Below are 24,456 nucleotides of genomic sequence, written 5' to 3' on the forward strand. Positions count from 1 at the left end.
ATAATTGTTGATGACCAAATGGACCATTACAGGTCTAACTCTTTAGTGTACAAATGGAACCAAATGGACCCGTTATGGTGGTCCTTGAAATGTAAAAGTTTGAGAACCACTGGTATTGTAATGGTTTATCAGACGTGAAGTCCACACACCAGCTCTGACAGTGTGATGGATACGGTTCTAAACGCAGCTACAAGCTCTTAGCCTGTCTCAAAGTGGGGTCCGGGGACCCCCAGGGGTCCTTGGGGGGATTTCAGGGGGTTCCCAGCTAAAGTAGTTAAGGTACTGTAGCATCATAAACATTTTAACCACTTTATCCATTTATATGTTTATCGTGCCACGCTGTGAGCTTGGACATCTGCTATTTTTTGAACATTTTCGAAGGCCCGCTCTTGTCCCCAGACGGCCAGGACGCGCTCGCCTCTTTTGCCGTTTCCACGCTATGATCCCTGCCGAGACAAAGAGAAGATCTCCCACCACCCAGCTGGGTGGAGGGTTTTCTGCGAAAAAGTCTGGAATTCTATGTACGATCGCTGTGCTGATGTCCAGAAGTGCTTGTCTGTCATAACTCCTTAGACACCCGACGGTGTAGGAAAAAAAGAAAAGGCTTAAAAATACTAAAAAGGAAAAACGCTGCCACGCTGAGGAGTGTGTACGGAAGCAGCCTTCCCCCTCCATTGGCGTTCCCATATAATGTCACGTGTACTTTTAATAGAATGTCATATCAGAAGACAGAGCCTTCCAGTCAGAGCTCCTATGTCTTGAAGGACCCATGTCCGTGTTGATATGATTTATAATAATCACTAGATGGCATCATTACTACCATCTATGCCTTTTACCCTGCCAGCATACCATGCTATAAATAGGCCACGCCTACAAACATTTGCAGAACTAGTATATACAAGAGACATGATGAATGCTGTGTGCTGCCAACTGCCAGTCTTAAATAAATGAACTCGAATGAATCTATGTTTCATCATTGATAGATAAAAACATTACATGGTACCAGGAGTGGTCACGAGTCGTCAAGATGGAAAGTGTGAAGCCGCCAGACGCTGTGAATTGGACTGGTAATGTTGACTACGAGTGCCGCACCTTCAAACAGCGTTTCATGCTGTACCTGATGGCTGTAGGACTGGATACAAAGGCGGATACACGGAGGATTGCACTGCTTCTGACCGTCGCGGGACAAGAAGCCGTGGAAGTATACAACACATTTGTGTTCGCCGACGCGGAAGACAAAGACAAGTTTGACGAGGTTGTCAAGAAGTTTGATGAACACTGTTCACCAAAGAAGAATGAAACCTTTGAACGGTATGTTTCGCTCGAGAATACAACAGCCAGCTGAAAGTTTTGATGTGTTTCTAACGGACTTAAAGCTAAAAGCTAGAACGTGCAACTTTGGAGTTGTGCAGGATTCTATGATCTGTGATCAGCTTGTGTTTGGCATACAAGATTCAAAACTGAGAGAGGTTGCTAAGAGAGACAGAGCTAACCCTTGTATCGGCTGTGAAAATAAGCCACGCCAGTGAAATAGCCATGCAGCATGCGAAAACATTTGCTGGAGACGCTAAAGATGGCGCAGCAATCGCCATGGTGTCACAGAAGACGTACAAAGTTCCGAGGCAGTTCAATCAGCGAATTAAATCAGAGACTTTTAATTGTAAAAGATGTGGTGGGTGTCATGCACCAAAACAATGCCCAGCATATGGAAAAATGTATCACAAATGTCAAGGACAGAATCACTTTTCCAAACAGTGCTTTTCCAAGGGAAAACCAGGCAGAGGGGAACATGTACACACAGTGGAGGAAAATTACCTGTGTGATTCCTTCTTTGTGGGCATGGTGACACAGGATGTGGACAACATGTCTGAAGAGACAAAACAGACAAGTGTGAATCGAGTGGAGCAGGACAAGTGGACCGAGCCATTGCACATAAATGGAGCTGTTATTGCTTTCAAACTGGATACAGGAGCAAAGGCTAACATGATAAATGAACTTCACATCAGGGACATGAAAGTGAAGCCACATATTCGTCCTAATCCAATTCCACTCAAGGCCTACAATGGACAACCCATCTCCACAAGAGGAATGTGCAGACTGAAGGTGAGAGTTAAAGGCAAAGAGCATCACCTCATGTTTGTAATATACTGCTCAAAAAAATAAAGGGAACACTTTGATCCCTTAATTCTTTTGAGTTTTTTCGTTAGCAGTATGTACACAGTTCATGAAAAAACTCAAAAGAATTAAGGGATCAAAGTGTTCCCTTCATTTTTTTGAGCAGTGTAGTTCCAGATGGACATGACTCACTGTTGGGAGATGAAGCATGTGAACTATTGGGTCTAGTGAAGAGGATGTATAGCATCAAAACAAATGCACAGAAAAACGTAGAGACAATAGTGGATCAATATACAGATGTATTCCGAGGGTTTGGTGTCTTACCATACACCTACAAGATCCAACTAAAAGATGATGCACAGCCAGTCATTCATGCTCCCAGGCGGGTTCCAGCACCGCTCAGAGAAAAGCTGAAGCAAGAGCTTGACCGAATGACGTCACTGGGAGTTATAAAGAGAGTGGAGGAGCCCACAGAGTGGGTGAATTCAATGGAGTGTGTCAAGAAACCAAATGTAGATCTACGTGTGTGCATGGATCCAAAAGACCTCAATGCAAACATTAAAAGAGAACATTATCAGATTCCAACAAGAGAAGAAATAACAAGTGAAATGGCCGGTGCAAAGTACTTCAGTAAATTGGATCCTTCACAGGGCTTTTGGCAGATCAAACTGCATGAGGACAGCACAAAGTACTGTACATTCAATACACCGTTTGATCGCTACTCATTCCAGAGAATGCCTTTTGGAATATGCTCTGCACCTGAAGTGTTCCACAGAACAATGGAGCACATATTGGAAGGTGTAGAAGGAGCACAGGTGTACGTGGATGATGTAGTGGTGTGGGGATCCACACTGTAACAGCACAATGAAACAGACTCATCAAAGTGTTGCAAAACATCAAAAGGCATGGACTAAAACTGAACAGAGCAAAATGTCAGTTTGGTGTGGGAGAAATCACCTTTCTGGGAGACAAGCTTTCGAGTGCAGGTATCGAGCCTGACATCCGCAAGGTGAAAGCTATACTGGAGATGCCGAGGCCTGAAGATAAGCAAGGTGTGTTGAGAGTGCTGGGAATGATCAATTTCATTGGAAAATTCATACCAACTTTATCAACAAAAACAGTGCACCTCAGACAGCTGTTACAACACAAGTGTGACTTTAAGTGGACTGACAGTCATGAAGAGGAGTGGAAAACACTGAAAACCATTCTCACAACAGAAACAGTGCTAACGTTTTTCGACCCATCCAAGAGGATAAAGATTTCCACTGACTCGTCCAAAAATGGAATAGGAGCAGTGCTACTACAAGCTGATGGAGAAGATTGGAGACCTGTTGCCTACGCGTCAAGAACAATGACAATAACTGAATGTTGCTATGCACAAATCGAAAAAGAGTGCTTAGGACTAGTGTATGGATTTGAAAAGTTCCACAGTTATGTTTATGGCCTACCAAAGTTTGTGGCAGAGACAGACCACAAGCCATTAATATCCATCATAAAGAAAAACCTCAGTGAGATGTCACCACGCATTCAAAGACTAATGATGAAGCTGCAACGTTATGATTTCGAGCTGATATACACACCAGGTAAACACATAGTTATGGCTGATGCTCTGTCCAGGGCAACGACACTGAGTGACACACCAGTGAGCTCTACAGAGATTGATGTCCAAATACATGTGAACATGATTGCAAAAGCATTACCTGTGTCAGACAGAAAATCTAAGAAGATTGCAGCAGAAACTGAAAAGGACCCAGTACTACAGAGGGTCATGAAAAATCTGGAAGAGAACTGGCCAAAAGGTGAATGTCAACAATACTACAACATCAGAGCAGAGCTGAGTGTGATAAATGGACTTTTACTCAGAAAGAACAGAATTGTCATTCCTCAGACACTGAGACAAGAAATGTTGAAGAGACTTCATGAGGGGCACCTCGGAATGGAAAAATGCAAAAGAAGAGCCAGAACAGCAGTTTATTGGCCAGGAATCAACACAGACATTGACAAGATGGTCTCGAGCTGTGAAACGTGTCTGAAACACCAGAAAAAGCAGCAAAAAGAGCCCATGATAACCACAGACCTACCTAATGTGCCTTGGCAGAAAGTGGGAACTGACTTGTTCCACTTGGATGGAAAAAATGATCTACTAGTCATAGATTATTTTTCAAATTATCCAGAGATTGCACTGCTTTCCAGCATGACAGCTACTTGTGTGATTACACATATGAAATCTATCTTCGCGAGACATGGAATTTGTCAGACTTTGCAAAGTGACAACGGGCCATGTTACAACTGTAAGGAGTTCCAGAACTTTGCAGAAGAATACGATTTCCAGCATGTAACCTCAAGTCCCCTGTATGCCCAGTCCAATGGTAAAGCAGAAAAAGGTGTGCACATAGTAAAAAAAACTGCTCAAGAAAGCACAAGAGAGTGGTTCTGATCCATATCTAGCTCTACTGAGTTACAGAGCATCACCACTAGAACATAGAATGTCTCCTGCTGAGCTTCTGATGGGACGCAGGCTACGAACCACGCTTCCTTACACTGCAAAACAAAAGAAGTATAACATCGTGAGACAGAAACAGAAGTGTCTGCAAAACAGACAGAAAGCAAACTATGACAAAGTGTCAAAAAGTTTAGTGCCACTGTCACAAAATGACACAGTGAGACTTGAAGATTCAAACTACTGGAACAAGAAAGCCACAGTTCTTGAGGAAGTGGGTCCGAGATCCTACACCGTCAGAACAGAAGATGGTCAAGTCCTGAGAAGGAATAGGCGGAGCTTGTTAAAAACAACAGACACTTAAAGAACAGTCAAATGATGATGATGAAGTTTGTGCAACAGCAGCACCATCGCCAGCTGAGGATACAAGCTTGCCACTTCCAGCTGCACCTCCACCTTCATCACCGATACTAAGAAGGTCTACACACCAGTCTAAACCACCGGATAGACTGGTCCTCTAAAAGAACAGCACAAAAAAAAAAAAAAAAAGAAATCCACTTATCACATTTGAGCACGCATTTAAAAAGAAAAAAGAAAATGTAAAAGAAAAAGAAAAATATGATGGACATTGTCATTGATGTGTTATGCATGTTTATTTAAAAAAAAGAAGAAAAAGGAAAAGATGGTATTGTAACAGTTTAAAAAAAAAAAAGCACAAAAAAAAATAAAATAATCCACTTATCACATTTGAGCACGCATTTAAAAAGAAAATGTAAAAGAAAAAGAAAAATATGATGGACATTGATGTGTTATGTATCCTTTTGCACAAAAAAAAAACAAAAAAAACACTTATCACATTTGAGCACACATTTAAAAAGAAAAAAGAAAATATAAAAGAAAAAGAAAAATATGATGGACATTGATGTGCTATGCATGTTTATTTAAAAAAAAAAGAAAAAGGAAAAGATGGTATTGTAACCGTTTAAAAAAAAAAAGTAACAAGTTAAATCCACAGATTTGATATGTGATATTTTGTTTAAGTACGATATTATTTCACAGAGTCAAGCAGAGATGTGTATATTTATTGTTGTGGTTTTTGCATGTCAAGAAAGGGGGATGTGTTGATATGATTTATAATAACCACTAGATGGCATCATTACTACCATCTATGCCTTTTACCCTGCCAGCATACCATGCTATATATAGGCCAAGCCTACAAACATTTAAAGAACTAGTATATACAAGAGACATGATGAATGCTGTGTGCTGCCAACTGCCAGTCTTAAATAAATGAACTTGAATGAATCTATGTTTCATCATTGATAGATAGAAACATTACACTTTAACATGGCAGCCTTCTTAAGTGGATAAACTAAATTGGTAAATGGATGAACTGTGACAGGATAGATGAGGGAGGTCAGCAAGAGTTTTTTTTGTGCAAATATTAATTTGAATATCTGTTAGTTTATTGTATCGTATCTGTATTTTGTTTTAGTTTTCCTCATTTTTTATTGTTGTAATGTTAATTATTGACATGTATTTTGGGTTATTGTTTTCCTGTTTTCTTCTTGGTCGTCATGACTTCATAGGCTTGTCAAAATTACATAATAGCATTAGTCTTTGATGGATAATATCATTGGAAATTATGTAATATTTGCACAAAAAATATTTCAGTTGTAATGTATGTTTTGTTTTAACTTCCATTTACTGTATTTGAATGTGATGGTTTTTTTATTGTATTTATTTGTTTATTTATTGCTTTCTTCTTTTTTTTTTATAAAGGCGCTATATCACTAAACATTACCGTATCTGATCTCAATAGGCTCATTATCTGTAACTGTACAGCTGTGCTGCTTCAGGAATTCTGTGACCAACAGCGTAGCTCATCATTGTTGTAATGTGAAGAGACTCATCTTCAGACTCCACCTCATCCTGTAGCACTTAGATGCATTTTGAGCTTGTAGATCTGCTATTTTCAAATGTCCAAAGTTTAAATAGGGTTAATGTTTGTATGTTTTGTAGTAATAATCAAAATCTACAAAGTAACTAAAGGTTTCAAAAAATTGTAGTGGAGTAAAAGTACAATATTTGCCTCTGAGGTGTGGTGGAGTATAAGTAGAAGTACTGAACATTGGAAATACTCCAGTAAAGTAAAAAATACCTCAGATGCTGGGTTCATTTGTTGACCTGGCATCCTATAGTTTCTATGTACAGATTATTAATTTATTATACCGTTTAGACTGATGCTAGGTTCTTGGTTTACCTGTGATCCTAGTTTACTGAGACACTACACTGTCTCTGTTTTCTATGTATGTGTTTATAGTTGGGTCATCTGTGGCACTTCCGTGACCGTGGAGAGCGAAGGTCCGTTTCTCAATGGATTTGTCATCTAGGAGGGTTATTAAACAAATTTAGCCGGGGTGTATTTTTAAAAGGGGCGGGGAAAATTTTTGAGAGACCAAAATCCAAAATGGCGACCGTGAAAATGAACTTTTTAATGGTTTGACCTACAAAGATGCACAATACATGGTTTCAGAGCTGATTTTGGTCAAGGAATACATATTTGGTGTTTATATAATGATTTGACCTATTGTTGACCTTCAAATGCAAGATGGCTGCCAATTATGAGCTCCAAAAGGTTTTTCTTTCAAAATCGTCACAGAGCCTTCTTATTAGGCTCTAATGAAAGCTCTGCTCATGATGAGTTGAATAATATACAGTATAAGTACACAGAAGTCATCTCTGAGGTCAATACAGTCAATGTTTGTGTGTAAACAACAGTTACTGAGTTGCAGTTAACCATTAAATAGTGTAGGCTACTGAGAATATGGTGTCCAGTTCATCCCATCACATTTTCATAATGAACCAAGCCTCAAATCACTCTAAGATTACCACATTGTTGACTCGACCTGGAATCGTACCCAGGACATCCACGACCTCTGGTTCACCAGGCAGGCCCACTAACCACTCTGCTATGGCACTCTGATTAACATCATGTCAGAAAATGAAATGAAACAAAAGTCTGACTATACTGAGTCAGAGACTCAGTAGTCTGCTCCCTTTGCAGACTAACGTCAAGCTTTATAAAATGTAAGTTGTGTAAAAAAAAAGTCTGACTATACTAAGTTGTTATTTGTTTGTTTAAGTCAGACTATGCTCTACTCAGAGTCATAAGTTTACAAAATGTACTAAAGTACAGTGAACGTCTGTGCGGTTTGTCTCCATCACTGAAAATCACGTACATGTAAACAGATATAAAACTGCTGTCCTGTGCAGTTGGGGGGAAAAAACAGAACCATTTCACTCCTAATAATACCTATTTGATTTGACATCCTGACTTGCTGCTGTGGCTGAGCCTTGAACCTGTTACCTGCGGCTCACTAGTCAGTGACTATCCATTCACCTACAGCTGTTTCCTTGGAATCTGTGGTTCTGAAACGTTTTGTTGTCAACCCCCCAAATTGACATGTATTTGGGCGGTGGACCCCAATGTGAAAAGATGTAGTGTCAGGGCCCCCCATGAAAAAGATTTATATTTATGCTGTAACACATTTTTTTAAAGTTATTTGTCTTGTTTGTTGTTCAAGTCAAAGCACCAGGAAGGCTGTACTTGTCAGCCATCTGTTAGCTCAATGGGTTGAGACGCAGTATTCATGATCCAGAGGCCATGAGTTCAAATCCCATTGATGTCTTTCCTATGATTCTTTCCTTTGCAGACTGGCTTCCAGAAGATCAACTGAAAACTACCAGGAAGGCTATATTTGTCATCCAACTGTTAGCTCAATGGGTTGAGACGCAGTATACATGATCCAGAGGCCATGAGTTCAAATCCCACTGATGTCTTTCCTATGATTCTTTCCTTTGCAGACTGGCTTCCAGAAGATCAACTGAAAACTACCAGGAAGGCTGTACTTGTCAGCCATCTGTTAGCTCAATGGGTTGAGACGCAGTATTCATGATCCAGAGGCCATGAGTTCAAATCCCATTGATGTCTTTCCTATGATTCTTTCCTTGAGTGGGTTCGATTCCCACTCCGAGTCATGTGTCCCCGGTAACTTGGGGCAACGGATAAATTGACTGATATCCTTAGTGATGCTTCCCTTTGCAGAATAACTTCTAGAAAAACAAGTTAAAACCACCAGCCTACTCTACACACGGTCAAGTCATGTTATTGGACAGATGCTCTACCAGTTGAGCTATGCTGTTGGCTGAGAGTTACAGGTTTCCTGGTGGTTTTAACTTGTTTTTCTAGAAGTTAGTCTGCAAAGGGAAGCATCACTAAGGATATCAGTCAATTTATCCGTTGCCCCAAGTTACCGGGGACACTTGACTCGAGTGGGAATCGAACCCACTCAAGTCAAGTCAAGTCAAGTCAAGTCAAGTCAAGTCAAGTCAAGTCATTGGACAGACGCTATACCAGTTGAGCTATGCTGTTGGCTGCGAGTTACAGGTTTCCTGGTGGTTTTAACTTGTTTTTCTAGAAGTTAGTCTGCAAAGGGAAGCATCACTAAGGATATCAGTCAATTTATCCGTTGCCCCAAGTTACCGGGGACACTAGACTCGAGTGGGAATCTAACCCACTCGAGTCAAGTCAAGTTATTGGACAGACGCTCTACCAGTTGAGCTATGCTGTTGGCTGAGAGTTACAGGATTCCTGGTGGTTTTAACTTGTTTTTCTAGAAGTTAGTCTGCAAAGGGAAGCATCACGAAGGATATCAGTCAATTTATCCGTTGCCCCAAGTTACCAGGGACACTTGACTCGAGTGGGAATCGAACCCACTCAAGTCAAGTCATTGGACAGACGCTCTACCAGTTGAGCTAAGCTGTTGGCTGAGAGTTACAGGTTTCCTGGTGCTTTTAACTTGTTTTTCTAGAAGTTAGTCTGCAAAGGGAAGCATTACTAAGGATATCAGTCAATTTATCCGTTGCCCCAAGTTACCGGGGACACTTGACTCGAGTGGGAATCGAACCCACTGAAGTCAAGTCAAGTTATTGGACAGACGCTCTACCCAGTTGAGCTAAGCTGTTTGCTGAGAGTCACAGGTTTCCTGGTGATTTTAACTTGTTTTTCTAGAAGTTAGTCTGCAAAAGGAAGCATCACAGTAAAGACACCAGTGGGATTTGAACTCAAGACCTCTAGATCATGAATACTGCGTCTCAACCCATTGAGCTAACTGTTGGCCAAGAAATACAGCCTTCCTGGTGCTTTGACTTGAACAACAAACAAGACAAATAAATGTATTTTTTCACCATTGTGTCACTACCGAAATGAAAGTTTGTCACTACCGAAACGAAAGTTAAATCCGAAAAAATCACTAAGTGTGGAGGCCAAAATAGTCCCCCCCAAAACCTGTTAGGAGTACGTTTCAGGCAATTTAGAGTTGATTGGTAGTACTTGTAGTGACTTTTTTTGGTCCCTAACATTCATCGAGCTCTGGACTTAGTAAATACATTTTTTCACCATTGTGTCACTACCGAAACGAAAGTTAAATCCGAAAAAATCACTAAGTGTGGAGGCCAAAATTGTCCCCCCAAAAACCTACTAGGAGTATGTTTCAGGCAATTTAGAGTTGATTGGTGGTACTTTGTAGTGACTTTTTTTGGTCCCTAACATTCATCGAGCTCTGGACTTAGTAAATGTATTTTTTCACCATTGTATCACTACCGAAACGAAAGTTTGTCACTACCGAAACGAAAGTTAAATCCGAAAAAATCACTAGGTGTGGAGGCCAAAATCGTCCCCCCAAAAACCTGTTAGGAGTACGTTTCAGGCAATTTAGAGTTGATTGGTAGTACTTTGTAGTGACTTTTTTTGGTCCCTAACATTCATCGAGCTCTGGATTTTTTTCACCATTGTGTCACTACCGAAATGAAAGTTTGTCACTACCGAAACGAAAGTTAAATATGAAAAAATCACTACGTGGTAGTACTTTGTAGTGGAGTAATTTTTTTTTTCACCATTGTGTCACTACCGAAACGTTTTTGTGTCACTACCGAAACGAAAATTAAATCCGAAAAAATCAGTAAGTGTGGAGGCCAAAATCGTCCCCCCAAAAACCTGTTAGGAGTACGTTTCAGGCAATTTAGAGTTGATTGGTTGTACTTTGTAGTGGAGTAATTTTTTTTTCACCATTGTGTCACTACCGAAACGTTTTTGTGTCACTACCGAAACGAAAGTTAAATATGAAAATATCACTACGTGGTAGTACTTTGTAGTGGAGTAATTTTTTTTTTCACCATTGTGTCACTACCGAAACGTTTTTGTGTCACTACCGAAACAAAAATTAAATCCGAAAAAATCACTAAGTGTGGAGGCCAAAATCGTCCCCCCAAAAACCTGTTAGGAGTACGTTTCAGGTGATTTAGAGTTGATTGGTAGTACTTTGTAGTGGAGTAATTTTGTTTTCACCATTGTGTCACTACCGAAACGTTTTTGTGTCACTACCGAAACGAAAGTTAAATATGAAAAAATCACTACGTGGTAGTACTTTGTAGTGGAGTAATTTTTTTTTCACCATTGTGTCACTACCGAAACGTTTTTGTGTCACTACCGAAACAAAAATTAAATCCGAAAAAATCACTGAGTGTGGAGGCCAAAATCGTCCCCCCAAAAACCTGTTAGGAGTACCTTTCAGGCAATTTAGAGTTGATTGGTAGTACTTTGTAGTGGAGTAATTTTTTTTTCACTACCACGTGAAAAAAAAAATTTATTAAGTCCAGAGCTCGATGAATGTTAGGGACCAAAAAAAAAGTCACTACCAATCAACTTTAAATTGCCTGAAACGTACTCCTAACAGGTTTTTGGGGGAACTTTTTTTTTTTCGTTTCGGTAGTGACACCATTGTGTCACTACCGAAACGGAAAAAAAATTACTAAGTCCAGAGCTCGATGAATGTTAGGGACCAAAAAAAAAGTCACTACCAATCAACTTTAAATTGCCTGAAACGTACTCCTAACAGGTTTTTGGGGGAACATTTTTTTTTCGTTTCGGTAGTGACACCATTGTGTCACTACCGAAACGGAAAAAAAATTACTAAGTCCAGAGCTCGATGAATGTTAGGGGTCAAAAAAAAAGTCACTACCAATCAACTTTAAATTGCCTGAAACGTACTCCTAACAGGTTTTTGGGGGAACATTTTTTTTTCCGTTTCGGTAGTGACACCATTGTGTCACTACCGAAACGGAAAAATAATTACTAAGTCCAGAGCTCGATGAATGTTAGGGGCCAAAAAAAAAGTCACTACCAATCAACTTTAAATTGCCTGAAACGTACTCCTAACAGGTTTTTGGGGGAACACATTTTTTTTCATTTCGGTAGTGACACCATTGTGTCACTACCGAAACGGAAAAAAAACTACTAAGTCCAGAGCTCGATGAATGTTAGGGACCAAAAAAAAAGTCACTACCAATCAACTTTAAATTGCCTGAAACGTACTCCTAACAGGTTTTTGGGGGAACGTTTTTTTTTTTCGTTTCGGTAGTGACACCATTGTGTCACTGCCGAAACGGAAAAAAAATTACTAAGTCCAGAGCTCGATGAATGTTAGGGACCAAAAAAAAAGTCACTACCAATCAACTTTAAATTGCCTGAAACGTACTCCTAACAGGTTTTTGGGGGAACATTTTTTTTTTCGTTTCGGTAGTGACACCATTGTGTCACTACCGAAACGGAAAATCTGATGTCTCCCCGGGAGCCTGGGTCTTGACTCAAGACTCTTTTGGGTCTTGAGTCTTGGGACTCAAGACCCAAAAGAGAAATTTGATGTCTCCCCGGGAGCCGGGACCCAAGCCTCAAGACTATTGAGCTAAAAAGTTTGTGAACCACTGCCATTTAGAACAGTGGTTTTCAACCTTTTTCATGCCAAGGACCCCTAAATTGATATACATTTGGCCGCGGACCCCCATTTGAAAATGTTTTGTGCTAGGGACCCCAAGAAGCAAAGATTTGAGTTTAAAAATGTTCGCTTTAAAAATGTATATATATTTCAAAGATATGCTCACATTTTCAAGATTTAAAAAAAAATAGCAGATCTAAGAGCTTGTAGATCTGCTATTTGTCTCACCTGCGCTAAATGTAATTCCTGGGAACGCCACTGTTCCATGAGCTGCTGCAGTGCTGCTGTTCAGCCAGAGAAGAACGCCGCTCTGGTTTTGGGGTCCATGATTGGTCAAGTTCAAGGATTCTGCTATCGACTTTCATGGTCTTTTATAGGAATACGTGAAGCCTGGCTTTACCATTCTGGCTCGACACAGCCTGGCTTGACAAGGTCTAGCTCGACAAAGTCGCTCCTTTTCAGCCTGGCTTGGCGTTCATGGAACGGAATAAATCAGGCTGTACAGACCAGATTTTGTCAAACCTGGATTTGACTTAAATCCAGGCTTATTTAATTCTCCTTTCGTGTATTAGGCCCCAGATGGGTGACCTTTTGTAAAATAGTCTGTCATTTGGTTTGTTTGCTGTAAGGATGTGTGGAAATCTTCTGAATTTCTGTGAAATAAACACCACATACTGTATGTAATTATGTATCAGTCAAAGGATTCAAATGATATTTTACATTTTTCAAATATTTTATTCTTTTTTGTCTGAAATCACAGCCATATATTCATAAATACCTAATTACTACATTCAACAAAGAATATATTACATTACAATGAATTCAAACAAGTACATTTTAAAAACAGTATTTCACAGCATCTAGACATCCTCCACTGAGTAGGGGGGGCTATTGCGTAGGCGTGCGTGGGTTGGAGACAAAGGGTAGGGTGTCTGGGCGACTGGGTGTCTTACTGTACTGAATTTCCCTCCCTCGCTCATTGGCAGGAAACCTCCACGTAAATGCTCCTTAACTCAGCGATTCTCAAACTGTTTTCAATTGAAGGACCCCCAGTTTATGATACATTATAGGCCACAGACCCCCATAACTCTGTGAGTGTACAAATGGTTCCATTTGTGCACTCTCAAGAGTTACCTGTCATTTAAATGGGGACCCCCGGGGGTACCCCGGACCCCACTTTGAGAACCACTGCCTTAGCTAACTGATAGCCAGTGCTCTTAGCGCTGTTTAAATGGCCTCCTATACTTGGTATCCCTCTGATAGTCTGAAATGGCTCAAATGCATGGCCTCATAGTACACTTTAGGGTCGGTCCTCATTTATAGAATATGCTATATGATCAGACTGAATTTCTGAAACATGTGCCATTAAAACACGCCTCAGTTGTCATCCACTCTGCATGTAATAGCTCCTAGTTTTACATGCCTGCTTCTGACTTGATATGTGCACATCGTATGAAAGAGCCATGAGAGTACATCAATTGTGATAAAAGGCATACACGCGGCACAATGCCGTGTAATAGGAAAAATGGTGATTAATGAAGATGTTCATATGGGCTACTACTTGATGTATTCCATTCAAATTCTCAGACACTTGTGTATGCAGTGGATGGAAGGTGCAGTTGCAGCATTATGTAATTTGTTTAAGGAATCAGGGGCCCACACAATAATAATAAAAAAGCTTCAAGTTAAAAATGAAATCCAAATACATTCTTAAATGCATTTCCTCACATGATGTCATCCTTTTTTTATACCCCAGTCCGACATTCATAACACCAATACTGGAGATAACACTGAATAAAGTCAAATTAGTGAAATGTAAACCTAGGATTGTGCATGAGGGTTTATTCCAAACAGTCAAGCCCTCAGCTGGGCCAATTGACTGCCACTAGGCTACAGTGCAGAGCTCCAAACTTATGCTTAATTTATACTCAGTGTTGCTCAACGAAAATAGATCTTCAAGCTCACAACGCATTGTGTGATGCAACACATTGTGAGCTTTGCAGATCAGGTTTTTGACAGCCGTACGGCAAATTAGAGCCTTCAGTGCTGTCACTCAAGGCAAGGGTCAGAACTAAATGGGAGACTGAGGGATAGACAAAAAGGACAACTGAAAGACTGTGAGGGACCAATACAGTGGCTTGGTAGTCAGCGATGTGAAGATTGATTGAGCTTTATATCGTAGATGCACACCTTGGAACTGTTGTGAGCATCTCTTATAGCTCATATCATTCATTTAGTATTGGCAAACTAGAACCCTCTCAATGCCTTTGGATAGGAGGGTCCTTTAGAGGACAAATGCAGGTTTCCACAAATTTGACACCAAAGGAAACGGGGTCAAAATCATACAACTGCATGAGTTGGCCATTATGGTTCAGAAGTTGGCTCCCTAATTGTGGCTAGATTTAAAACAAATAATTAAAAATGGTCTTATACGACATATCTTTTGGCACTATATTTTATGGCTGCTGCAGAGGGCTAGTATCTTGTAAGGCATATTCATTTGCAAATAATAATATTGGTGATTTCTGGGTCTGCTGCAATGTAATGTTCAAGAGTGTGAGGTCAAGTTTTAAGAGGAGGTCCATAAAGAACATGCATGTTTATCAGCCTCATTTAGCTGGCAAATGTATTACACTCTTCCTATGCATTACAGTCAAATCCTCAGTATTTATTTAACTCTGCGAGTGTACAATTGTAATCAAATCCATTTGGTTACAGCTGTACACTCTCAGAATTACAATAACACTCAGGATTTTACAATGTAGGTGGGGCTCAATCATAAATGTTCCTGAACTCCTATCCACTTCAGGTAAAGGACGATTGATGTATACAAATCAATGTATTCAAATCAATGTATTCAAATCAAAGGACTGTAATGGTCTGTGGTTGTCCATCATACCTCTATGTTGAGGAAATTCATAGGCTAAGGCCTGATTTATACTTAGTTGCGCACTGGTAGCGCACAACAGAAAAAGGAGATCTACAAGATCAGAGCTTGTAGACGTGCTTTTTCCAATGTGTGACACAATGTTCACCAAAGTATAAATCAGGCATAACACTAGTCCAACCAGGTGTGATACATGGCGTCACTAAACGACTATAACTGACCAGAAGAGGTCTGACACGGTTTACTTGAGAAGCAAACCAGAGAGAGAAGCACAGTGCTGAGGAATAGAAGGTGATATGAGAGGGCCAGGGGCAGGAGCTATTGTATGAGAGACCTCTGAGTAAAGCTTGGCTGTGCTCGGAGGCCGGAGGGGCGGGGGGCTGTCGCTGGGTCTCAGTTGAACAGAGCGCTGGAGAAGAAGGGAGAGAAGAGTAGAGAGTATAATTTTGTTTTCTCTCCGTCTCTCTGTAACGCACCTCGAAAAGAGCTGTTCTGGCCAGCAGCAGTACAAACACTAAAAGCAAGGCTTTCTTTTCCCACCCCGAAAAGCATTAACATATAAAAATGGCAGGCTTTTTTTTCTTTTAAAAGAACAATGATTAAAGTAATAAAAACATACAAAATTCTTTTTTAGTCTTCATATTATATACAATACAAGGCTGAAGCACCTTTTAAAATTCTTATTCTCAATTTGTTTTTATTTTGAAATAAAACATTTCCTTTATTCTTTCCAAAATGTGCATTTTTCTACGTTCTTCCCTAATTCCAACAGTTCTTCGTTGTAACACAGTACCACCAGGTAGTTCTTCAGCTTCTCTTCATTAAGTGCATTTCCAGTTCAATGACCTTGCGTGGCTGCCATAGTAACATCAGTCTCATTGGCCAGAGGCGTGGGCATTTTGTTTGGTGACGTGGAGTGCTGGGGCTTTTTGATCCCGTCCCCCCCAGGGGGAGCCGCTCCCCAGTTGGCAGGATTGTCTGTGTGAGCTGTGACTGATGAAGGGACTGAACCTGAGAGAAGCAAGGACTGGAGTAGAGAACACACACGTGTGTGTGTGTGTGTTTGTGCGTGCGTGAATATTGATCATCAGGTACCCCTTTGTCCAGTACTCTCCTTGATCCCACGGTTGGTAGGGTTGGCAGACACTAGTGGCTCGTGGCACCATCCCTGGCTGGCCAAAAATAATAATAATAAAAATAAAACAAGTCTGTCCTTCAATGTATGGTCCTGCTCCTCATGCATCCATCCACACGTCCATGCATTCATTCATTCATTCATTCATCCATCCAGCCGTCCAATCTTCTTTTCCGTGGAGTCACGTTGGACCAGGCCATAAAAAATAAACTCTTGGCAGTCTGAAAGTGGGGCCGGCCAGGGCCCGAGGGCCATGGGGGTCAGCAGGGGGGTCACCTGGGAGGGTAGCCCTTGTAGTGGCCCCCCCTGGGCCAGTGTGTCTGTGGCAGCGTCAGGCACTTCCTGAAGTGCTCCAGCTCTGCCTGCAGCTTCTCCCTCTCCACGGCCAGCTTCTGTCTCTGGGACATCAGCTCCTAGACGGCCAGAGCATCAAGAGTCAGCAACACAGTATTATAATGGCGTAACCCATTAAGACCTGGAACTGTGTTATTTTTAGATTTGAGCTAAAACGCATTATTTTACACTTTGGGCTATTCAAAAATAGCACATATACAAGCTCGTAGCACAAAGAAGCTCAAATATTAGGTAGGAGTACAAGCAGCAGGCCAGTGATCTCAAACATAGGACTTGGGATATGATGTAGAATCAGAGATAATCCTGACTGTGTAAGGACATAGGGGCAAATGAAAAAGTCCATAATCTTTCTTTTTTGACAGATACATATATGAATATGTTCATGTATATGCATTTTTCATAAAGTCCATAAAACATAGCCCCCCTCATGTGGTACAGGAGGGGGAAGAAGATGTGTAGTTAATAGATATTGAAGGGCTTTTACTGTGGCTGAGAAACAACAATAGTCAAAGGCAGTTCAGGGGCAGAGGCAGTTAAATGACACACTCCGGTGACAAGTAGCGCAGGGGGATGGAAGCAGAGGATGAAAGAGGAGAGTGAGGACGTGTGCGTTCACAGGTATACTGGCAGCCTCAGGCAGAGGATAGGGTGACTTACCCCCATGCTGTGAGACAGCTGCTCAGCAGTCAGGCTGAGGCTGTAGTTCTGGGCCTCCAGCCGCCGACACTGGCTCTGCAAAACATGCCGCTCCACACTTTGCTCTGCGAAACGCCATGGAGGAAAAGAGAAGAGTCGGACAATTAGTTCCACTTGACACACACATGCACACACAGAGCAATACTACTCTAGCCAAGATGTTGGTTTGCAGAGAGAGGAGGATACATTGTGAACAGCACCCTCTGGTGTTTGGAGAATGCTACAACTGATACAGACGAGCCTACATTCACTTGTGGGAATTCACTTGTACACAATTCACAAAACTTGTACACAACTCACTTGTACACTTGTGTGTAGTCCAACCAAGAGTCATTTTTAAGCACTTCATTTTGATGCTCATACTTTTTTAATCCATAACACTTATGTTTGACAGCTGCAAATACCCTGAAACTTACACAAAGTAACAAAATGAAAAATACAAACATACACATAAAAAAATGTAAACGCACCATGCAAGAGCAACAGTGTTATTACATTTAAAAAAAAGATCCATGCTAGAAAGTGTTTGTTCAGTAACAGTGGTCTCACCATCTCTCCAGCTCTTTAGTAAACAGAAAAAAAGAAATCATTTCGGGACACCAAATGTATCCAATCAGGAGAGAGGAAAAATAAGCTGATAAATTATCTTTGTGTGGTTCTGAGTTCCAGTTCCAATTTCGTCTGCTATTTTTTGTTTCTTCACATCAAATGCCACTATCCTGAGGTCTCTCCCCTGATTCGATCAAATTCGTTACTGAACTAACAGTATAGCAATGATTACTATCAGAAATGATTTAATACAGTGTTTCCCCTATATGCATTAAGCAATGGCGGGCCGCCACCCCTTAAATCCGACCGCCACAGTATGATTTTTTCCTCTTTTTTTTTTTTAAATCATGGACATATCCGTGATTGGCAGGTAATGTGTTAAGTAAGAAGTGTGAGTACTTCTTCCACCACTGTCTTTTTTGTTATGTATGACAGTTTGTCTATACTACTTGGTCTAATAAAAGTATATTTTCCTAAATCTGGAGACAATTCATATGTAAACTATACAGATATTTTCCTGCTCATCACTGTGCACATATACGATATAAGTCTTCGTGTTTGAGCACAAATATGCTTTTTGAGAGCCCCAAAATGCGCAAAGTGCGCATCCTCCCCCACACCTTCAGCTTCTGGCTAGGGGAAACACTGTAATACTTATTTGAACGAAAACATATAACACCCCCATTAACCACATGAACCGTTGACCCTGGTCAACGAAGTACATAGGGTTTAAGCATACATGTTTGAAGCAGCAGCATACCTTCAATGTATTCCTGATAGGCTTCGAATATAGATTCAATCCCCTGCCATTTGGGCGTGGGGGCCTCCTCTTCCTCCTCCTCCTCTTCCTCCTCCGAGTCCTCCGGCCCGGACATGTCGTCCCTCATACCCGGGGCGTCCCGGTGGTGGGGCGGTGCAGAGAAGTGCTGCCCGTTGGGCTGGGGGTGCATGGCGGCCGAGTGTGTGAGCGAATGGGGGACGACGGAGTGCGCGTGCGAGTGAGGAGGAGGAGGAGGCTGTGTGTGGGACAGGGACGGTCGGCTGGGAGCGCTCTGGAGCTCCGGAATGTTGTAGTGAACCGAGGAGTCCTGGAGGTGGGACGGCTCCGACGCTCCACCTGCCAATGACATCATGAAAGGAGGAGGTGAAAATGGGACATTTGCACGGCTGTCGTGATTAGGACACCGGCTGTCTTGCAAATCATGCTGATTAGAGGTACAACGGTTAATCAAACTCATCAATTTAATCGATCATAAAAAATAACAAATATTAAAATTGGCAGGGAGGACTGGCGGGCGGGCGGACCACGTCGTCACACTCATGTCACTATGACTCAGCCATAAACAAAAAAGGAGTTCCTAAAGCAGCTACGCCCAAATATGGAGTGTGTTGTCTAACTTCAATGTGTCATCATGGCATCAGGCTCTAGTTTTAATAAAATACCAAAAGACATTCATATACAAGGCAAGCTCAAAACTCGTCTCGTTGCGACGTGCTGTCAGCTTGTAGATCAGCTATTTTCAGTAATTCAGTGCGACACCGTTGCAAAACAAAGCATAAAATAGGGCTTAAGTGGTTAATCGTCAGTTTATCGATTTAGTCCATCTACCAATAAATGCACAAAATATGTGTGGATTGATTCAAAACAAGGAACAGAAAATGGCATTGGTGTTTGGAGGTGTTGAAGGTGGATCGACCCACTCCAAAGCAACGCTGGTGTCAGCAGGTGGGAAGATCCTGGCAGAGACGGATGGACCCTCTACCAACCACTGGTTGGTGGGGGTGGATAAGTGTATCAGTACCATTAATGACATGGTCCAGAGAGCTAAGAAGGAGGCGGGTCTGGATCCAAACACACCACTACACTCACTGGGCATGTCCCTGAGTGGAGGAGAGCAGAACGATGCCATAGAGAGACTGGTCCTGGATATGAAGGACCGTTTTCCCTGCCTCAGCCGCGACTTCTTCATCACCACCGATGCCATTGGTTCCATGGCAACCACCAGCAACCACGGAGGAATAGTCTTGATATCAGGGACAGGTTCTAACTGTAAGCTGGTCAATCCTGATGGCTCTCAGGTCGGCTGTGGGGGCTGGGGTCACATGATGGGTGACGAAGGATCAGCATTCTGGATGTCTCATTTGGCGGTGAAGGCGGTGTTTGATGCCATCGACAACATGGTGCCGCCTCCTCATGACATCACATATGTGAAGAAGGCCATGGAGGAATATTTCCAGGTGTCAAATCAGATGGGAATGCTGACCCACCTCTACAGAGACTTCCAGAAAGCTCACTTTGCCGGCTTCTGCAAGAAGCTGGCTGAAGGTGCAGCAGCAGGTGATGCGTTGTGCCAGTATGTGTTCACTCAAGCAGGAAGCGTCCTGGCGAAGCATGTTGAAGCAGTCTTACCTAATGCACAAGAGTCTCTACTTAGTGGAGAACAGGGTCTGCCCATCCTCTGTGTCGGAGCAGTTTGGAACAGCTGGGATCTTCTGAAGCCAGGGTTCACGGAGTTCCTCGCCAGAGTGGCGTCATCTGAGAAGTTCAAGGGACGTTTCCGTGGCTACCGCCTCCTGACTTTGAAGCAGTCCTCTGCGCTGGGTGGGGCCTCGCTCGGGGCCCAGAGCGTGGGCACCAAGATAGCCCTGGATTACGCGGCCAATACCAACGTGTTTTACCAGCACACCTTCAGTAGCAGCCAATGAGAATTTGCCCTCACGACCACCCAGCCTTAACCAATCAGGATTCAGCAAATGGACCAAATAGTCTGTGATGAAGTTGTCCATTGTGAGAGAATGTGGAGATTTGTTCAAATTCCATATAAATGTGCGGGGATAGAAACTTCTTTATTATCCTAATTAATCACTAAGCACTAAGAACTCTGACAACGGGTACAACAGGTATTGCATAACTTCCCAACAGAGATCGGCCTAGTTATTAAAGTATCAATACAGGTTTTTTTTTGCGTTGATTTGTTAACATTATAAATGATAACCATTTTCCATTATTTAAAAAAATTGCTTCTCAATTATTTGATTCATTGAAAAATGTATTGATAGAATAATAAGAAATAATAAGTGTATGCTACCTTTGTGTTTCTGCAGGGCCTTCTGAGTGGACTGAAGCACAGACTCGTGGAACTGCTGGGCAAATTCCTCGGGTGTGAAGCTGTCCCAGGGCTTGGTGCGGCCATTGAGGCTGCTGTGGCCCTCTTTAGGCTGCAGGGGATGTGGGGGCCGCAGACTGTTCAGCAGGCTTGAGCTTCTCTTTGACATTTGCCCCTCGCTGGACCCCCGGGCCTTGTCGGGATAGACGCTTGGAGCAGGGGGTTCCTTTGGTCTCAGTGTGTCCATGAGGGGTTTCGTGTGGCTGTTAGGGGACGCTGGGCGATGTGAGGAGGGGCTATGTGGTCTGGCACTGGGATGGTCTTCTGATTCACTGGCAGGATGGACAGTGGCAGGGTCTGTGAACAAGGACATGTGTTAGCCGGATTAGAGTCCGCGAACAGTCGTTTTACCGCCGGTCTCAGTAGCTCCGCCCTGGGCGGTGCTTCTTTCGCTCTACATTAGAAGAGTTGGGAACGTTGGGGGTTGTCACATTCTAATCCAGCCCAAATACCCATTCTCAACACAAGCCTCAGTGGCGCACCTTGCTAATCATTAGACTCCCAATCCATTAGCGTTGGGAGTGTGGGTTCGACTCCCGCATGTGACAATACTTTTTCAAACAACCGCGGACTACTTTTTTTCGCCGATAAAGTATAGTTTTGGGACCATGACGGAGGCGCGCCGACTCAGCAGACCTTGAGGCCGAGGAGGCGTGCCCGAGCGCCTCCAGGCGCGAGTGCCCGCGCCGACCGGCCGATGGTCTGCTAGTCGACTAAGCGCCGTCCGAGTTATGTACCGATAGGCACAGAATCGTAAATGATGTTGTGGGGACTGCGTTTTACTCAACTCGCCTGTGGTCTCTCCCCGCACCCGCATGGCCCCCCTCTGCTCAGACCGGCAGTAAAAAGGCAGCTCGCTTAGAGTCCAGATGCACATTACAACATACAGTATTGTTTTCAACAATAACACATGTTTTCTATCCACCTGTTTCAAAGCAAATTGATGACAGGCTGGTTAAAGAAATGGTATGAAATGCTACTGTATAACAATCTCCCTAGGGCGGCAGAGGGAAGGTTGTGCCCAGGATTACATAGACAATTGGCACTGGGTGTAAAAAATAGGGGTTACAAAATCGTGGGATAAAAAAAAACAAAAAAAAACAATCTCCCGGAATTGCCTAGTGTACGTTGGATAATGTTGCAGTGGAACAGCCATTTCAAATGTGTTTATCTTGTACTCTTTATAACATAATCTTGTTGCAGCCTTGTCAGAATATTCACATTAGTTGCTGGGAAAAACAGCCGAACTTTTGGGGATTTGTTTAAAGTTTGGATGGAAACTACAGTAACACTGATAAACCACAGGAAGGTATCTTACCAGAGTTGTGTGCTAGAGGGCTCTTACACTGCGGATGGGGGGGGTGTCTGATGGTATCCAAAGTTACACTCTTTTCTTTGATAGCTTGAAGCAGCTCCACCACCCTTTCATTATCTAAGAGAGCGAGACAGACGGGAAATAAACATCACTTGCAAATCTCTGCAGCCTTTGTCCCATCTGTCTGTAGCTAATCCACCATTTCATAAGCACTGCACTACCTCTTCTTAGACACAGAAGGTGTTTGTGTAATGGATGTGTGTGTAAGGTTGAGGTCCTCCTGGCAGTGTCGTAGGCTGTGCATTGCTGCCTGTAGGCAGCGCACAGTAAATCAAGGGACTACACTAGGATCACTGTAAGCCTATTGCTACCACTCCCAGTGTTTCTTGGGTCGTGCGTGTATGCGTGTCTACTGTATGTGCACGTGTGTGTGTGTACAGAACCGCAATGAATAAAGTAGAACACTAAAAAGGGTAATGCATTATGCATTGCTGGCTTTGTAATATATGTCATGTATAATAAAGTGCGGCTGGAGGTTCACATGACTGTTGTTTGACCCTATATGAATTCCTTCAGGGCAGAATCCACATGCTAATGAGAAAGTGGAGCATGTTAGACAGGCAGAGTTCAGCGGTGGCGAGCTGAACTGGGAATGACTAGCCTCGGAGGGAGCTAAACGCCGGAGAAGCAGAGTCATGACGTTGGGTAATTGATGGCAATTCATAGCGTGTAGGAGCACAGGGTGAACGGCACGGCACGCGTTTGCCTTGGGTTTTCTGCCCTAATGGGGATAAAGTGACTGAGGAACAAAATATAACTTCATTCAATTAGAAGCCTTTTTCGTACATATTTCTTGGGCATTTTATAGCCCAAGAAATATAGACAGTGGAGAGAGTGCAGAGGGAGTAGGGAGAGGACATTCAGCAAATAGTCCGGCCGGCCTGGGATCGAACCCCAAATTTAATTTCCAAAACAGTGAATATAGCAGATGTATAAGCTAACAGCGTGTCATAATGCTATGTGTTGTGAGCTTGTAGATCTGCTATCGTCACTATCATTATACACTACTATTAAGTATAGGGCTCAAGTGGTAAAAACCTTTTTACCTTCTAAGACAATGTCATTGTTAACCCATTAAGACCTGGAACTGTCTCATTTCTAGATTTTAGCTAAAAAGCATTATTTTACACTTTGGGCTATTCAAAAATAGCAGATCTACAAGCTCATAGCGCGGCACCGAGTGCCGCGCTACGAGCTTGTAGATCTGCTATTTTTGAAAAATCGTGAAAATGTGTGCAAATCTTTGAATATATACATTTTTAAAGCGAACATTTCTAACTCAAATCTTTGCTTCTGGGGGGGTCCCTGGAACAAAATATTTTGATGGGGGTCCGCGGCCAAATACATATCATTTTGGGGGTCCTTGACATGAAAAAGTTTGAGCACCACTGATATAGAAACATACGTTTTTCAGAAAACTGTTGGGATTTAGGAGACGTGTAGAATCGGCTTCAGGTCTCAATGGGTTAAAGCTCTACACGGTACTTTTATTGTGTAACCCCGTTTGGATTCATGTGACATGTTTTAGGTTATGGATAATGGGGTGTGCTTAGTGTTGGGAGGGTACCTCTCCTCTGCTGCACAGTGACGTGGGACAGGCTGAACATGGTGAGGAAGCGCTTCTTGTCCTCCAGCTCGGGCGCTCGGTCCATCTCCTCTGGGGTGAAACGCGTGCTGAGCGGGGGAGGCGGAGGAGGGGTGCGTTTGGACTGCAGGGCGGGCGGGGAGGGGCTGCGTTCCCGAAGCATCCGCCTCCGTTTCCTCCTCTTCTGCTGCATGAGCTGGTCGCGCCGCCCCACCGTGGTCAGACCGAACGCTCCCAGGAAGTCCACTTTCTACATGGACAGAGGGAAAGGGAGGGGGATCACCTCACTAAATGGAATCTTTGTTTGTGTGTGTGCGT

The 24,456-nt window shown here is 42.6% G+C and overlaps 2 protein-coding genes across 3 annotated transcripts in view; one reads left to right on the top strand and one right to left on the bottom strand.

The window, feature by feature from the left end:
- Window positions 1-13,120: 13,120 nt before the first annotated feature.
- Window positions 13,121-24,456, bottom strand: part of gse1b (Gse1 coiled-coil protein b) — a 233,254-nt gene continuing 221,918 nt past the window's right edge. The window contains exons 12-17 of one of the 2 annotated variants that reach the window (XM_084056727.1): window positions 24,121-24,388; window positions 22,497-22,610; window positions 21,101-21,475; window positions 18,772-19,128; window positions 17,424-17,527; window positions 13,121-16,825 (exon numbers count right to left, since the gene is read on the bottom strand). In XM_084056727.1, the coding sequence (XP_083912853.1) occupies window positions 16,685-16,825; window positions 17,424-17,527; window positions 18,772-19,128; window positions 21,101-21,475; window positions 22,497-22,610; window positions 24,121-24,388 (1,359 nt within the window). In that variant the 3' untranslated portion in view covers window positions 13,121-16,684. The remainder of the gene's footprint in view (window positions 16,826-17,423; window positions 17,528-18,771; window positions 19,129-21,100; window positions 21,476-22,496; window positions 22,611-24,120; window positions 24,389-24,456) is intronic. The other variant, XM_084056728.1, reaches the window with a different exon arrangement.
- LOC311044971 (N-acetyl-D-glucosamine kinase-like) lies at window positions 19,671-21,069 on the top strand (the record flags this gene model as incomplete). The annotated part of the gene is made up of 1 exon (XM_084056779.1): window positions 19,671-21,069. The coding sequence occupies one exon, from the start codon at window positions 19,671-19,673 to the stop codon at window positions 20,715-20,717; it is 1,047 nt and encodes a 348-aa protein (XP_083912905.1). The 3' UTR covers window positions 20,718-21,069.

The sequence above is a fragment of the Gymnoscopelus microlampas genome, assembly GCF_963454915.1.
Source record: "Gymnoscopelus microlampas genome assembly, chromosome: 1".
Lineage (NCBI taxonomy): Eukaryota > Metazoa > Chordata > Actinopteri > Myctophiformes > Myctophidae > Gymnoscopelus > Gymnoscopelus microlampas.